At 45.1% G+C, this 17,668-nt stretch overlaps 1 protein-coding gene across 2 annotated transcripts in view; it reads left to right on the forward strand.

The window, feature by feature from the left end:
- The first annotated feature begins 7,295 nt into the window (after positions 1–7,295).
- The window catches only part of NCBP3 (nuclear cap binding subunit 3), a 30,211-nt gene continuing 19,838 nt past the window's right edge, over positions 7,296–17,668 (forward strand). For both annotated transcript variants that reach the window (XM_072138090.1, XM_072138091.1), the window contains exons 1-5: positions 7,296–7,647; positions 11,193–11,258; positions 12,913–13,018; positions 13,461–13,586; positions 15,477–15,596. In XM_072138090.1, coding sequence (XP_071994191.1) covers positions 7,513–7,647; positions 11,193–11,258; positions 12,913–13,018; positions 13,461–13,586; positions 15,477–15,596 — 553 coding nt within the window. In that variant the 5' untranslated portion in view covers positions 7,296–7,512. The remainder of the gene's footprint in view (positions 7,648–11,192; positions 11,259–12,912; positions 13,019–13,460; positions 13,587–15,476; positions 15,597–17,668) is intronic.

Here is a 17,668-nt window from a genome sequence, read left to right on the forward strand (position 1 = left end):
ACTATCAGATTTAACACATGTGCCAGGCATGGCACATGTGTCAGTCTGCCGAGTTGCAGAGCCGCCACCAGGTTACGGCCGTTGTCACACACAACCATGCCTGGCTTCAGGTTCAGCGGTGCCAGCCACAGATCAGTCTGCGCCGTGATGCCCTGTAATAGCTCTTGGGCGGTGTGCCTTTTATCGCCTAGGCTCAGCAGTTTGAGCACCGCCTGCTGTCGCTTAGCGACAGCACTGCTGCTGTGCCTAGAGCTACCGACTGATGGCGTCATGCCCACGGATGGTAGTTCGGAGGAGGAGGTGGAGGAGGGGTGGGAGGAGGAGGAGGCATAGTAGGCCTGAAAGACCTGGACCGAGGTAGGCCCCGCAATCCTCGGCGTCGGCAGTATATGACCAGCCGCAGGGTCAGACTCGGTCCCAGCCTCCACCAAGTTAACCCAATGTGCCATCAGCGATATATAGTGGCCCTGCCCGGCAGCACTCGTCCACGTGTCCGTGGTCAGGTGGACCTTGTCAGAAACGGCGTTGGTCAGGGCACGGATGATGTTGTCTGACACGTGCTGGTGCAGAGCTGGGACAGCACATCGGGAAAAGTAGTGGCGGCTGGGGACCGAATACCGAGGGGCGGCCGCCGCCATGAGGTTGCGAAAGGCCTCGGTCTCTACTAGCCTATAGGGCAGCATCTCCAGGCTAAGCAATCTGGAGATGTGGACATTAAGGGCTTGGGCGTGCAGGTGGGTTGCACTATATTTACGTTTCCGCTCCAGCGTCTGGGGTATAGAGAGCTGAACGCTGGTGGATGCTGTGGAGGATCGTGGAGGCGACGATGGGGTTTTTGTGCCAGGGTCCTGGGCAGGGGGCTGACTATCAGCTGACACAGGGGAAGGAGCAGTGGTGTGCACGGCCGGAGGTGAACGGGCTTGGTGCCACTGAGTGGGGTGTTTAGCATTCATATGCCTGCGCATACTGGTGGTAGTTAAGCTAGTAGTGGTGGAACCCCTGCTGATCCTGGTTTGGCAAAGGTTGCACACCACAGTCCGTCGGTCATCCGGTGTTTCCTTAAAGAACCTCCAGACTTCTGAAAATCTAGCCCTCGCCGCGGGAGCCCTCGCCACGGGAGCTTCACTAAGTGACACGTCTGGCCCCACCACTGCCTCTTCCAACCTGTTCTGGTAGAGGATTCTCCTCCGTCTCAGAAGCACTGTGTTCACCCGGCCTCTCAACCCAGCTTGGGTCTGTCACCTCATCATCCTCCGATCCCTCAGTCTGCTCCCCCCTTCCTGCCCTGACAACAACTTCACCATTGTCTGACAACCGTGTCTCCTCATCGTCGGACACCTCTTTACACACTTCTTCCACTACGTCAAGAAGGTCATCATCACCCACAGACTGCGACTGGTGGAAAACCTGGGCATCGGAAAATTGCTCAGCAGCAACCGGACAAGTGGTTTGTGACTGTGGGAAGGGTCCAGAAAACAGTTCCTCAGAGTATGCCAGTTCAAATGGCAAATTTTCCTGGGAGGGGGCAGACTGGGGGGAGGAGGCTGAGGTGCAGGAGCTGGAGGAGTGCCGATTTCGGTGACATGGGTGGACTGCGTGGAAGACTGACTGGTGGACAAATTGCTCGAAGCATTGTCGGCAATCCACGACATCACCTGTTCGCACTGTTCTGGCCTCAACAGTGCTCTACCACGAGTCCCAGTAACTTCAGACATGAACCTAGGGGTGTAGCTCTGCGGCGTTCCCCTGCTCCCTCATCAGCAGGTGGTGTCTCACCCCGCCCAGGACCACGGCCTCTGACCCCTGCAGTAGTTGGACGCTCACGTCCCCGCCCTCGTCCTCTACCCCTAGCCCTCGGGTTAAACATTTTGAAAATGAAAGTTATAACTTTAATTTTTTTTTAACTTTTTTTTGTGTTTTTTTGTGTTTTTTAGGTTTTTTTTGTGTTTTTTAGTTTTTAAAACCAAACAATGCTATCCTATTGCTATGGCTATTTTCTAGCCAAGTATGAAAGCACACTGCTATGCCAGATGAGATGACACTGAGTTATGAAAAAATAAACGTAAAATAAAAAGAAACTGCCAGACTGTGCCTAATTGAAATCCAACCCCTAATAAATTTTCCCACTTCGGTCTTTGCGATGGATATGTGCGTCACTAAGCGCTAAACACAGCGGTCGCAAGTCTCACTCCAAATTGCTCACAATTGGCTAGTAGATGCACTGCAGCAAGGACAGCCACCAGCAGATCAACCAGAAATAAAATATATATAACGCTACTGTAGGCGTAAGTAAGCCGTTTGGATTCTCCTATGGCTATTTTCTAGCCAAGTATGAAAGCACACTGATGAGATGACGCTGAGTTATGAAAAAATAAACGTAAAATAAAAAGTAAATGGCAGACTGTGCCTAATTGAAATCAAACCCCTAATAAATTTTCCCACTTTGGTGTTTGAGGTGGATATGTGTGTCACTAAGAGCTAAACACAACGGTAGCAAGTCCCCCTGCAAATTCCTCACAATATGGTACTAGCTGCACTACTAGTGCCAGCAAGCCCAGCCACAAGCAAAAAAAAAAAAAAATGTATAACGTTATTGTAGCCCTAAGAAGGGCTGTTGGGTTCTTGTTGAATCACTCCTGCCTAACACTATTCTAATAGAACACCCTAACGCTTTCCCTGACCAGCAGCAGCTCTCTCCCTAGCGGCATCCAGACACAGAATGATCCGAGCAGCGCAGGCAGGGGCTAGTCTATCCCAGGGTCACCTGATCTGGCCAGCCAACCACTGCTATCGACGTGTAAGGGTACCACGTCATGCTGGGTGGAGTGCAGAGTCTCCTGGCTTGTGATTGGCTCTGTTTCTGGCCGCCAAAAAGCAAAACGGCGGGAGCTGCCATTTTCTCGAGCGGGCGAAGTATTCGTCCGAGCAACGAGCAGTTTCGAGTACGCTAATGCTCGAACGAGCATCAAGCTCGGACGAGTATGTTCGCTCATCTCTAAAGGTGTCTCTAATAATGTTTCATTGATAAATGTTCCAATGAAAAGAAAAAAATTTGATAATCCAATTGTCACAGTGACAAAATTTTTTTTTGTCTGGAGCTACAATTATAAAATATAACTGCTCCGACTAAAATATTAACTTAAAGGAAACCTACCACTTGTAGTGGCAGGTTTCCGATGGCAATACCGGGCACCAGCTCAGGGTGAGCTGGTGCCGGAGCTTATTTTAGCGCTCGGCGCTTACCGTGCACGCGGCTACATAGGAAGTGAATGAGAGCCGCGTGCACTGTAAGCGCCGAGCGCGTACCTGCCTGCGCCGGCTATAACATTTAAAAAGTGTTTTAAACCGCGATACCGCGGTTTAAAACACTAACTAAAATAAGCTCCGGCACCAGCTCACCCTGAGCTGGTGCCCGGTATTTCCATCGGAAACCTGCCACTACAAGTGGTAGGTTTCCTTTAAGAACCTATTTGTATGTAACACAAGGACTGCCTGTAAATATATATACAGAGTTGCCTTCTGGAATGTCTGGGCCACACAAAGAAGATCCAGAATTATTACTAGATATCTGGTAATTTGTCTATTGAGACTAGTTCTCTTTAATAAGGTTAATAGGTTCTGTTAATTAGGAAAACACAGATGTAGTGAAAGCGGACTCTACAATACGTAGTAGTAGATGTAGTGAATAGGGATATGTGTATGGAGAAAACACTATTTAGGAAAATACGGATGCTGTTAACCCAGATCTGCAATTTGCATTCCATGTTTTTAACTTGTCTTCTTCACCTGACATTGATAGCTGCATTTTCCTGCGGTCATCACTAGGGGGAGCTGGATTATTATTTTTTTTTTATCTTGTATTGAGGTCTATCTTGTATAAGAGATGTATTAAATTCTCCTTGCTCCTCCTAGTGGTGGCTGTTGGCAAAAAGTTTCATGATGAGGGATAGGAGAGAGTAATCAGTAGTCTGATAGAAGTACATAAAATATATTGGGGCACATTTACTTACCCGTTCCTGTCGCGATCCCCGATCCGGACGGTTCAACGAAGATAAAGTCCGGCGTGATTCAACAAGATCATGAGCCCGAGATCCTGCATGTGTCACTTCCCCGCTGAGGTCCGCCGGAGTTCACCTTCTTCTTCCTGGTGTATGTGAGTGTCTTGCGACACAATTTGAGATGTTAAATCCAGCGCGTTTTCAAAATCCGTTGGATTGTCTGACACTGCTATACACTGCGCCTCTTCGTGCTGACAGATTTTCTTATAATAAGATGATATTAGGGGATTTCTAGAGAAGAATTTGTAGTTCGGGACTCTATGTTCTGTTCTCTCCATCAGATTCTACACAGATAGTATCTGGTCTCCAGCTCTTCCATGGACATGACATGGTCCACAGCAATAGTTTCCCATGATTTACTGTGAAAAATGTACCCAGCTTTTCAAGAGTCCTGATTTGTCCCTTTTTTTTCAGGGGCACATTCTGTTAACTGTATATATATATCTTTATATATTTAATGTGTGTACTGTTTGTCTAGTGTGTCCTTAAGGCAAATAAATATGAAATTTAACCTGTGTTGCTCTTTTATCTCGATCCACAAATCCCTATGTCCGAGTCTCGGTTACATGAGAGGTAAATTGCCTAATTACATTACCGTCTACGTTTGTAAACGCAATGTTAACACACATGTTAACAAAACGCATGTGTTAACGCTTTGTTAACGCATGCGTCAAAATAGCGTTTGAGATGCGTTTTGTAAACGGAAATGTTAACAGTGATGTAATTAGGCAAATCACCTCTCCTCAGCTGTTGTATATGCGTTTCAAACGCAATGAAAACGCAGGTCAAAACGCAACGTGTGAACGCGCCCCCAGGGTTATGATTTATTGTTGTGCCATATCTGGAGATTGTGTGGACAAATAAAAATGACTTCCTGTGCTAGAGGGCACAATATGAGGAGGAGCTGGGGGACACAATATCAGAGGAAGCTAGAGGGCACAATATGAGGAGGAGCTGGGGGACACAATATGAGGAGGAGCTGGGGGACACAATATGAGGAGGAGCTAGAGGGCACAATATGAGGAGGAGCTGGGGGACACAATATGAGAGGGCGCTAGAGGGCACAATATGAGGAGGAGCTGGGGGACACAATATCAGAGGAAGCTAGAGGGCACAATATGAGGAGGAGCTGGGGGACACAATATGAGGAGGAGCTGGGGGACACAATATGAGGAGGAGCTGGGGGACACAATATGAGAGGGAGCTAGAGGGCACAATATGAGGAGGAGCTGGGGGACACAATATGAGAGGGAGCTAGAGGGCACAATATGAGAGGAAGCTAGAGGGCACAATATGAGGAGGAGCTGGGGGACACAATATCAGAGGAAGCTAGAGGGCACAATATGAGGAGGAGCTGGGGGACACAATATGAGGAGGAGCTGGGGGACACAATATGAGGAGGAGCTGGGGGACACAATATGAGAGGGAGCTAGAGGGCACAATATGAGGAGGAGCTGGGGGACACAATATGAGAGGGAGCTAGAGGGCACAATATGAGGAGGAGCTGGGGGACACAATATCAGAGGAAGCTAGAGGGCACAATATGAGGAGGAGCTGGGGGACACAATATGAGGAGGAGCTGGGGGACACAATATCAGGAGGAGCTGGGGGACACAATATGAGGAGGAGCTGGGGGACACAATATGAGAGGGAGCTAGAGGGCACAATAAGAGGAGGAGCTGGGGGACACAATGTGAGAGGGAGCTAGAGGGCACAATATGAGGAGGAGCTGGGGGACACAATATGAGAGGGAGCTAGAGGGCACAATATGAGGAGGAGCTGGGGGACACAATATGAGAGGGAGCTAGAGGGCACAATATGAGGAGGAGCTGGGGGACACAATATCAGAGGAAGCTAGAGGGCACAATATGAGGAGGAGCTGGGGGACACAATATCAGAGGAAGCTAGAGGGCACAATATGAGGAGGAGCTGGGGGACACAATATGAGGAGGAGCTGGGCGACACAATATGAGGAGGAGCTGGGGGACACAATATGAGGAGGAGCTGGGGGACACAATATGAGAGGAAGCTAGAGGGCACAATATGAGGAGGAGCTGGGGGATACAATATGAGAGGGAGCTAGAGGGCACAATATGAGGAGGAGCTGGGGGACACAATATGAGAGGGAGCTAGAGGGCACAATATGAGGAGGAGCTGGGGGACACAATATGAGAGGGAGCTAGAGGGCACAATATGAGGAGGAGCTGGGGGACACAATATCAGAGGAAGCTAGAGGGCACAATATGAGGAGGAGCTGGGGGACACAATATGAGAGGGAGCTAGAGGGCACAATATGAGGAGGAGCTGGGGGACACAATATCAGTGGAAGCTAGAGGGCACAATATGAGGAGGAGCTGGGGGACACAATATGAGAGGGAGCTAGAGGGCACAATATGAGGAGGAGCTGGGGGACACAATATGAGAGGGAGCTAGAGGGCACAATATGAGGAGGAGCTGGGGGACACAATATCAGAGGAAGCTAGAGGGCACAATATGAGGAGGAGCTGGGGGACACAATATCAGAGGAAGCTAGAGGGCACAATATGAGGAGGAGCTGGGGGACACAATATGAGGAGGAGCTGGGCGACACAATATGAGGAGGAGCTGGGGGACACAATATGAGGAGGAGCTGGGGGACACAATATGAGAGGAAGCTAGAGGGCACAATATGAGGAGGAGCTGGGGGATACAATATGAGAGGGAGCTAGAGGGCACAATATGAGGAGGAGCTGGGGGACACAATATGAGAGGGAGCTAGAGGGCACAATATGAGGAGGAGCTGGGGGACACAATATGAGAGGGAGCTAGAGGGCACAATATGAGGAGGAGCTGGGGGACACAATATCAGAGGAAGCTAGAGGGCACAATATGAGGAGGAGCTGGGGGACACAATATGAGAGGGAGCTAGAGGGCACAATATGAGGAGGAGCTGGGGGACACAATATCAGTGGAAGCTAGAGGGCACAATATGAGGGGGAGCTGAAGGGCGCAATATGAGGGGGAGCTGAAGGGCACAATATGAGGGGGAGCTTGGGGACATAATTTGAGGGAGAGCTGGGAGGCAACAATATGAGGGGGAGAAGGGGGCTACAATGTGACAGGGTCATCACGTCTCTTCTCCAGCAGACATAGCAGTTCATGACACAAATAATAAGCTCAGTGTAACACGTGCATTGATATTCTGATGTGATACACTACAGTACTACTGCTCCAGTCTGAGCCCACACACTCCACTCCGCACAGCGGGCAGAGGTGTGACAGGCGGGTCACGTGACGCAGCACGCACACCACGTCCCGGCTCCGCTCCACCACCAAGATGGCTGCCGCCCCTTCACCTGGGGGTCATGTGCTGTGTCCCGTCTAGCCGTAGCACCTAGCACTCTATGACCACGGGGCGGAAGACTGGGAGCCTGTCCGCGGTTGTCGGTTTCGCCTGTATTGTGTAGCCGAGGAGATGGCGGCCGTCCGGGGGCTGAGGGTGTCGGTAAAATCGGGAATTGGAGGCGGTAATGAACCGGAGCCTATGGAAGTGGAGGAAGGCGAGGTGGAGGCCGCGCCGGACAAGAGTTCTCCTCGGGAGGTGGTTTCGGTAGGTTGTTGGGTGGGAGCCGGTACCGGGTACGGATTGCGGGGGCTGTACGTATTTATCAGGTCACCATGGAGCTGCTTATCTGTGCGGCCATTCATTACTGTCTATGAGAGATTGTATCCAGCGCAGCCGCGGCCCGACTACATCAACAAAGACCTGCACACATGTACCTACCGCAGTAACTACACCTGCATGTAGAGACTGTCAAATATTACTAGCAACATTGCAGCTAGTAATGGTGGGATACTGCATTATAACTGATAGGGAGTCCTTGCATCATATTTCTGTAGTATACAAGGATCCCCCTCCTGTGCAGTGTGTGGGATCGGACAGCATACTGTTCCTTTTCCACAGGCTGCATGAATTTGTGTAATATGGTATGAGTCTAGTTTACTGTATTTTTTGTAAGTCCCTGACACATATTGCAGAAAGTGGCTGTCGCCTATAGCTGTGCATCATGGCGCACTAATAACTTGTGTAGGTGAGCTGCGTCCCATGGGTTTCGGATGCAATGGCTTTGGGATTTGGGGTAAATTCTGCAGCTGTTTGGCAATGTGTGCTGGAAACTCTGACTAGTTGTGCACAATATAAGCAGAAGTAGAGGCAGCTACCACCCTGTGAGCCCATGGATTGTTTAACGTGCTACATGTGGGACCAGGGGATGGTCAGCACGCTACAGGTTAATGTAGCCTTTCTATCCCTAATAAGGCCTCATGCACCTGCCTATATAATGGGGCTGCTCTCTGGCCATTTTATTTTTGCAGCTAACACGCGTCCCCATTACTTTCCATGGGCTCATGCACATAGCTGGTGCATCTCCTGCACCACGGCCCAGCCCTGCCACAAGTTATAGAGCAGCTCCTCCTATACCTGCCCAGTTCATACTGTAAAACAGTAAACCTATTTTCAGGGAGACTAAGTAATGGGGGGGGGGGTGAACTTAAAGCAGAAAACAGACTAGAAAGCACTTGAATGGTATCAGCTGGACGACTGAACTGCAGACCCGTTTTTTTTTAGGATGGTGTCACATTTTAGCGTTTTGATTCCGTTTTGTAATGAAATCAAATCGCACTGGGGTGGCCCACGTCCAATCGCATATGCGTTCTTACCAGGCGCTGTTTGCGTGCGTTTGCATACAAACTCATATGCGATCGGATCTGGGCCGCCCCGTTACAAAGCGGAATCAAAACCCTGAAATGCGACACCACCCTTATGAAGTTATGCTTCCTGCTCCGTTCCTGTTGTTTGTGGATGGTGTGCCACCTGTGAGATCCACTTGCAAGTGAATGTTGGAAGAAGAGACAGCTCGCCATGGACAACTACATGAGCCCATAGAAAAGCATTTGTTGATTCAGCAGATGGCACAAGGACAAAACAATTTGGCAAAGTGTGGATTTTAGGACATGGTGGAGATTCAAATTCACAGCTCATCTGTTCTGCAGGATGTGTCCATATTTTAGCCATTGCTTTGCAACAGCTTGATAAGTGTTTCAGCACATAGGCATTGAAAATAATAATGATGATCACTGTATGTATATGTGGCATATCCTATAAATGATTTTGTTTGTGAGATTGACTAATAATTTGCCATGAAAATTAAGAAAATAAAAGTACATGTGAATTATTCTGATATGAGATAACTTGATAGCTTTATTAACTATGCAAATGAGCCTGAGGCAGAGAGCCTCGTGCCTCCACCGATAATTCATTTATGCATGCCTCCCCCGGCAAATTGACACACGGATACATTGCTGTGCGATCATAGCAATCTCACTACAACCTATGATGGCGCAGAGGGAGAGCTGGTGACGTCAGCATTGTATAGATGTGTCAATCTGCCTGGGAGACTTGTACAAATTATCGGCAGAGCCATGAGGCACATTTGCATAATAAAGCTATTTTTCTAGGAAACCGGGTCATTTTAAAACATGAAAAAAGATTACAGGCAGTCCTCGGGTTACATACAAGATATGGTCCCTAGGTTTGTTCTTAAGTTGAATTTGTATGCAAGATGGAACTGTATATTTTATAATTTTGTAGTTCTATACAAATTCTTTTTTTTTGCCCCAGTGACAGTTGTAGTTTCACAATTTTTTTGCTCTAATGGGACCAAGGATTACCAATAAAGCTTCATTACAGACAGTTTGAGTGGGAGTGAAAAATAAGGACGCAAAAACGAAAAAGGGCCTGGTCCTTAAGGGGTAAAAGAGGACTTGTCACCTGTAAAAACGGCACTAGGAGCTGTTCACTAAAGTAAGCAGCTCCTAGTGCTACAACAGGAGCAGCAGTGTTATACTGCTAGTGTTATCCGATAACGCTAGCAGACACTGCCGTGATGTACACTAGAAAGCTTCCAGCGTGGTCCGGCGTATTTATCAGGGGGGGGGGCAAGGCTAGGAGTGGTGACTGCCATATGACGCCCGCCAGTCGCCTCCGGCCTATGCAGTGGGCGAGGTGGTCTGGGCGGAGAGGCAGTGCCTCGGACTGCTGCCTCAGTAATACGCCGGACTGGTTACAGCGCGGTCCGGCCTTTTTTTTTTTTTTTTTTTTAGTAAGCAGCTCCTAGTGCCGTTTTTACAGGTGACAGGTCCTCTTTAAATAACTATTCGTTCATCTAGGTTTCTTCTCGCTTTTCTGGTGCAATGTCCAGGCCACACCCCCTTTCCCTTAATTTATGCTTAAATTTAGAATCCTTAATAAATGTGCCGCAAAAGTTTCAGGTGCAATTTACTCCAGCTTTCTGGAAATGTGTCATCCATCTTGTATAGACCCGTCTCGCAATGTAGCGGTGGCATACGGACATCTTCTTATAGAGACCCATATCTGACCTTTTACTAATGCAGTGGCCCCCAGTGCACACAAAACACACTATCCACACATAACCCTCTACTCCCAGTGATGAGACATATCCACCGTATATTGTGTCCTGTGGGGTAAAGTCAGTTAATAGAAGGCTGCATGAAACTCTGGTTAGTATCTGATACAGAAACTTCCCATGCAGAATAATTGTCCCTTATTCTATAATAGGACTGTGTTATGAAGTAAATGAACCTTTTGAACAAAAGTAAGCTCCAAAAGCCATTGCTAAATGCCTAAATGTCGTGTGGAGCTGCACTGGGGATCCACTTGCATTTTTCTTTACATTTGTTCAGTTTTGCTTCTCTTGTGTATTCGGTACTGTTGTGTGTATATTCCCAAATATATGGGAAGATTTTTCCTCCAGTTGTTTCAAATGTCAAATCACTTCTAATTTTGATATCCCTATCATACCATATATACCAACATATCCATATAAATAATACAATGCAGATGAATAAAAAAAACTACTACATCCAGGCTGTGATGTTACACATAGACTTCCTGGTCTATTTAGTGGTTTACTTCGTATTTTATCATGTGCTCTTTTGGCTCTATTTATGGACATGTTTCCTTGCAGCATGGTAAGATTTTAAGGATGTGGTTTAGGCAGTATTAGTGTGCTCTCTGTGACAGTACAATGAATCATCTGAAGGCTACTGTAAGTAATTTTAGAATTTTTTTTTAAGGGCAGTTCCAGGCGCTATGAAAATAAAGCTGGGGCCTTTATAACCGGAATTGATGTCACCTCGAAGGTAAATCAGAATTGTAACTTACCTGTCTTACAGGTGGTGATATCATAGATTTTATAACCTATATTTACTGGAATTGTTACCATAAGCATAATAATTGTGGTCCATTAAAGAGGAGCATGACACGCAACACTAGTTTGTAGATTGGTAAATGACAGCCATGGTCTCTTCTACGGTCTTATTTATAGGAATAGCCGTAAGTTTGTCAACTAATTTTCCACAGCAGTTTGCAGCGGACGTCGTGAGCTATATTTGTAAGGACACAAAGGAGGCTGATGACAGAGGAAGATGCAGTGTATAATAGAAGTCACACGTTTAGGCACAGGGTTTCTTCCTGCTGATATAGATTTGAGTCTCAGATGCAGGATATGCTCCAAAATCATTACAGGGATATGAACTAATGGCATTGTTCTTTGCCTATAAAAAAGTAATCTTAACGACCTATGCAAATGAACTAGCGTATGTTCATATGCCTTTATCTTGAGTTCCTTTGCAGCTAAAACCATGGCTTCATTGTAAAAACCTCGTCTTTTACACTGCACAATTGTGGTTCTGCTACAGAACCGAAGATAAGAGCGAGATAAGGAAAGTTGGGCCCTATACGGTCATACTTGTCCCTCTGATCCATTAATCTGACTGAGTTCCGAGGTCCGCAGACCCCTCGTTTTCGCGATCTGCGGGGGTCTCAGCACTGAAGGGGCCTAACTTTCCTTCGTGGGAAAACCCCTTTAATGAATATAGTTCATCTTCTTTTGAGTGAATGGAACATCAAGACTGGCACAGATTGTCAACCTTGATAAATCTCCCCTATAGTTCTTTACTGCCAATGTTTAACTTATATATTTGACATGTCTGTGATCAATTCTATATGAAGCGGTTTCTGTCTGTCACAGGTCACTTTAAAGAGGACTTGTCCCCCTAAAAACACTCTAGGTGATGCTTACTAATGAACCTTCTGATAAAGCTAGCCAACACTGCACTGCCATGCCCTGAGAATACCAGACCGAGCGTACACTGGTCTGGCATATTCATGAGAGGGCGGTCCCAGGGACTGCTTCTTCCCAGGACCGGCTCTACCATGCCATAGGCCGGCGGTGACTGGCAGGCTTCATGCGGCAGTCATCTCCTCCTCGTACTACCCCCTCATGAATATGCCGGACCGCTGTAAGCTCGGACCGGCGTTCTCGGGATATGACAGAGCAGTGTTCACTTGATTTATCGGAAGGTTCCAATAAAGCTAGCAGTTTAACACTGCTAATAATGGGGAAGTGCTAGGATCTGCTTACTTTAGAGCATTTTTTTAGGGTAACAGGTCTTCTTTAAGGCCTTCACTTGGCACTCCTATGTTTAGTATTGTCCATTACTATTTGTAAGCCAAAACCAGGAATGGATCCTGAATAAAAAGCAAAGATCAAAGTCTATTGCGCATTATTGTCAGTCATAGCAGTTGTCTTTGCTTATGTGTGACAGACTGTGTGATACATTGAATAACACTAATAGTAATACATTATCACTTTTCTGTAACTCCTTTCCTGCATTCATTTGGCTTGAAACTCTTTGACTTCTTCCATATTGATATAAATGACATTCCTTTGTTATATGTATGCAGTTTCTTCATGTGGGTAGAATTTCTTTGTCATTTCTTGTTTTCTGTCAGGAAGCCATTGAAAAAAAGGAGCAGAGGGCAAAGCGTTTCCATTTCCGAGCAGATGTCAATGATAATCAGAGAGATGTTGTATTGGATCTGGAGATGATGAGAAAAGGTAAAGATAAGTTCTTCACACATCTACAATGTGTAGTATACCTTATAGATACAGTGATAGTGATACCATTAGCATTTCAGTGAATATATTGAGGGCTTTTGCGAAATCTAGTTAAAAGGCTTTTGTCTTTGCAAACTGAACAGAAATGTAGCTCAATATTTACGTGTTAGGCTTCCTAGAAGGTGACCTCCTATTATGCTCAGGTGTAAGGGATGTTCACTCACCTGTATGGTAGTGTATGGGTGACTTTATCCTTAGTAAGTGATCCCTAAGGGAATTATTATGCTTCGTTAATCTGCCACGCTTCATTACTTGTTGCTATGCCAGGACCTCACAGGCTAAATATCCCCTATGGTCTGACATATGTTCCTACCGAAGATCAGTTATTAGTATCAACAGGTTTAGGTAACTATTTTATGTGTTAATGTCTGTTTTTTTTCAGCAATCCCCAAAGTTCGTTTGGAAACCCTTCACATTAGTGGTGTGGACGATATGAGCACACAGGATATATTTGCCTTCTTCAAACAGTATCCACCTGGTTACATTGAATGGCTTGATGATACATCTTGTAAGTTAATAAATCTTCTAGACGGTTGTACTGTTGGACTTAAAATGTGTCATCATTAGGCTACATTCATATCATGTCTTATGAATATGTTCAGTGTGTATGCCAGGAAAACTGCTGGTGTATACACTGAACATATCCATAGACCTATACCAGCGACAGAGGCATCCTTTTTCCCTACGTCTGACCATTATGCAATGAGAGCTACAGAAAGCTACGTTTTCCAACCTGTTTCCTAGTGCCTAATCCAGGCAATAATAGCCTATGGGGGACGGATGCAACTGTATTGCATCCATCCCCAGCCGCTAAGCATGTGCTCTCAGAGGTCCCCTTTGATGTAACAGTATATATAAGGACAGTGACATCACTGTAGGAAACACACTGACCATCAGCAGAAACCAATGACTGGCTTCTGCCAACAGTGGCTTATCCTCCTGCTTTCAAGGGAGAAACAGACAACTTATGAGCATACAGTGGGATATCATCTCGCCTTCCATTGTAAGGATACGTCAGGAATCTACTCAATGTATCCTTAAAATGGAGGGGGATAACATGATGTGAATGTTGCCATTTAAAATGTTTTTCAAATAGTCAACTTTTCATTAATTCACATGACAGATGCTAGTTGAAAATTATTTTCCTCTGTAGGAGAAGTAATACTACATATTTACACAAGGGTTCACTTGGTAGTCATAGTGTGACCATGTATTAGCCGCACATTGATTTTGGTGTAATCCCACATGTTTTTGTCGCCACATTTTCACAAATACATCTAGTGACAGGTCAGCCTTACTAATGCCCTTCTTTTAGCTGTAAATTGTTTCCCTCACACCCCCTTAAATTAACTTTGTTATATTCCCTGTCATCAGAGAAGGCTTGTCTTGTTGGACCGGCTTCTCCCATCTACACCTCCCTATGTCCCATACCTCTTGTGACCATGATGACATCATCACGTCATCACACTGTGCTGAAGATATCATGTTCTGGGCATGCATGTACTATCCACATCATGTGTTATTTATATTCTATGGATTTAAAGGAAACCTACCACTTGAAGTGGCAGGTATAAGAGGGAACTACCGAGCACCAGCTCAGGGTGAGCTGGTGCCGGAGCTTATTTTTGTTAGTGTTTTAAACCGCAGAATCGCGGTTTAAAACACTTTTTAAACTTTATGGCCGAAGCTGCTTTGGCGCAGGGAGGTACGCGCTCGGCGCACCATGCGCGCGAACGTGCCCGCGGCTCTCATTCACTTCCTATGTAGCGCGCATGGTGCGCCGAGTGCGTACCTACCTGCGCCAAAGCAGCTTAGGCCATAAAGTTTAAAAAGTGTTTTAAACCGCGATTCTGCGGTTTAAAACACTAACAAAAATAAGCTCCGGCACCAGCTCACCCTGAGCTGGTGCTCGGTAGTTCCCTCTTATACCTGCCACTTCAAGTGGTAGGTTTCCTTTAAGGCAGTGGTGTGCATCTTTAAGCAATAGTTGAGTGTTTGGTATATGGGGTATAGGACCAGGTTGACCCCATAATGGCTGTAAGGGGTGGGTAGGGAAGACACCGGACTGGGGGGTTGGGGAGATAGCTGGCTGGGGAGGGTTGGTTTATATGTTATGTTGCGTCTGTGATGCCAGATGTATTGCTGCTTTATTGTTCTATATCACTGTGTATCAATGGTGTAATAGTATATGTGCTGTCTACCTGCAATTTACCGTTTCAAAAAACACAATTGTTAGTAAAAAAAATGTTTTGATTTAAGCAATAGTTCAGTATTCAGAGAGGGGACCTGTGTAATTGTCATTAGTACAAGAGGGTGGGTAAGAAACTGCGTATAAAACAACACTTTCATTTAGTCATAGTATTATGTTTGTTTTTATTTTTACATCTGTTCCTTTTAGGCAATGTAGTTTGGCTCGATGAAGTGACCGCAGCTCGGGCCTTGTTAAATTTGAGCACTATGCCAACAGAAGTTAAGAACAAGAACAAAGAGGAGAGTATATCTGCAAAGTCTAAAACCGGTAATCATCATATTTGCTTCTGGATATCTAATTGGACACAAACTCTGCATAAACCTGTAATGCAAGTAAATACACTCAGATTATAGTGCGTCCTTTTCCACTTACTTGGCACTTTTGATACTCACTACTACCCTCTAAATCTGTTTTCCATCTTGCAATTTCTTCTCAGTTCTCTCTTGCCAGCAAGATTGTCAGTCACTAACCTGTAAGATTACATCTCTGCTAATGCAGGGATCACCTCCCAGCAGCTTGATGAAGTGCACGGCTACTGGGAAAATGACAAGGTTTCCTGTTAAGTTTGTTGTAAGGTTAAATAAACTGCATAGACTACCACTAATTATAAAGCCAGTTTACAGATGGTCCCCTACTTAAGGACACCTGACTTGCAGACGGCCCCTCTGCCCGCTGTGATCTCTGGTGAAGCTCTCTGGATGCTTTACTATAGTCCCAGACTGCAATAATCAGCTGTGAAGGGTCTGCAATAAAGCTTTATTGATAATCCTTGGTTCCATTACAGCAGAAAATTTTGAAACTCCGATATTCACTGGGGCAAAAAATTTTTTTTCTGGAACTACAATTCGAAAATATACAGTTTCGACTTCCATACAAATTCAACTTAAGAACAAACCTATGGATCCTTTCTGTACATGGATACATGAATTGTACAAGTGAATATAAAAACTTTGTAAAATATTATTACTTATTAAAGAAATGACCCCTTCCCCATATATCTAAAATATCTTTACAATTATCAGTGTCAAGGGGAGAATGATAATTTGCATTTAAAGGCTCTTTTTACAATGGCCATCTCAGGCAAGATGCTGTGATTGGTGTCTGTTTGCATTGAGTATTATTAACAGCGCAAAGTAAATGGTGAAGGAACAATTGCTATAGTGAATACAAACACATCTCCGTTTACACAGGGTAATGTATTGATGATCATGAGTCTTTCCCGGTGTAAAAAGATGGAATTGGATAGCCATGTAGTGTTTGCTTGTCGGTCAGCTGATCTGCAACCGGGAAGTTATTGGTATCTAGCAATCCCGGAAGACAAATTAAACATTTAAACTTTTGTTTGGATCATTTATGTTTCCTATACAGTGTTATTTTCATAGTCCCATACATCACACATGTCTGTTTTGAGTCCTGAGACCCTTCTCCACATTCCACACTGGGGGAAAAAAGGAAACACTCATCTCCTCTGCAGGTGTTCAGTGTGACAGTGAGCAGTGTATTGCATTCATAGCAAGTCAAATACAAACTCATAGCTTGGCACTTCTGCCCCATTGATACAACTATTATGGTTGGGGGAGGGGGTCTTTAACCCCTTAACGACTTGGCCATTTTGCACCTTCCTGACACGGCCCTTTTTTTGAAATCTGACATGTGTCAGTTTATGTGGTAATAACTTTGGAACATTTTAATATATCTGGGTGATTTTGAGATTGTTTTTTCGTGACACATTGTACTTCATGTAAGTGGATAAATTAAGGCAATATGTTTAGTATTTAGTTATAAAAAAAATGGAAATTTGGTCAAAATTTTGAAAAAAATGATGTTTTCCAAATTCAAAAATTTACACTTTTTGGAAAGTTAGTCATATCACCAAAATAACTTGATAACTAACATTTTCCATATATCTGCTATAACTTGGCATCATTTTTCAAACATTATTTCCTTTTTTTTGGATGTGAGGAGGCTTATAACGTTAGGTGCTATTTTTCAGATTTTCACAAAAATCGTCAAAACCTATTTTTGCAGTGACCAAGTTAGTTAGAAGTCACTTTTTAAGGACTTTATGATAGTACTCCCCCCACAAGTGATACCATTTTAGAAACTGCACCCCTCAAAATATTCAAAACAACCTTTGGAAAGTTAGTTAACCCTTTGAGCATTTCACGAGCGTGAATAATAAATGAACGTGAAATTACGGAAATCTAATTTTTTTTAACAATATATTCATTGAACACTAAATTTTGCGCCTTCACAAGGGGTTAAAAAGGAAAATGCATCTCAAAATGTTTGGTGCAATTCCTCCTGAGTATTCCAATACCCACTGTGTCAATATACAC

This window comes from Engystomops pustulosus, chromosome 2, assembly GCF_040894005.1.
Source record: "Engystomops pustulosus chromosome 2, aEngPut4.maternal, whole genome shotgun sequence".
In the NCBI taxonomy this organism is placed as follows: Eukaryota; Metazoa; Chordata; class Amphibia; order Anura; family Leptodactylidae; genus Engystomops; species Engystomops pustulosus.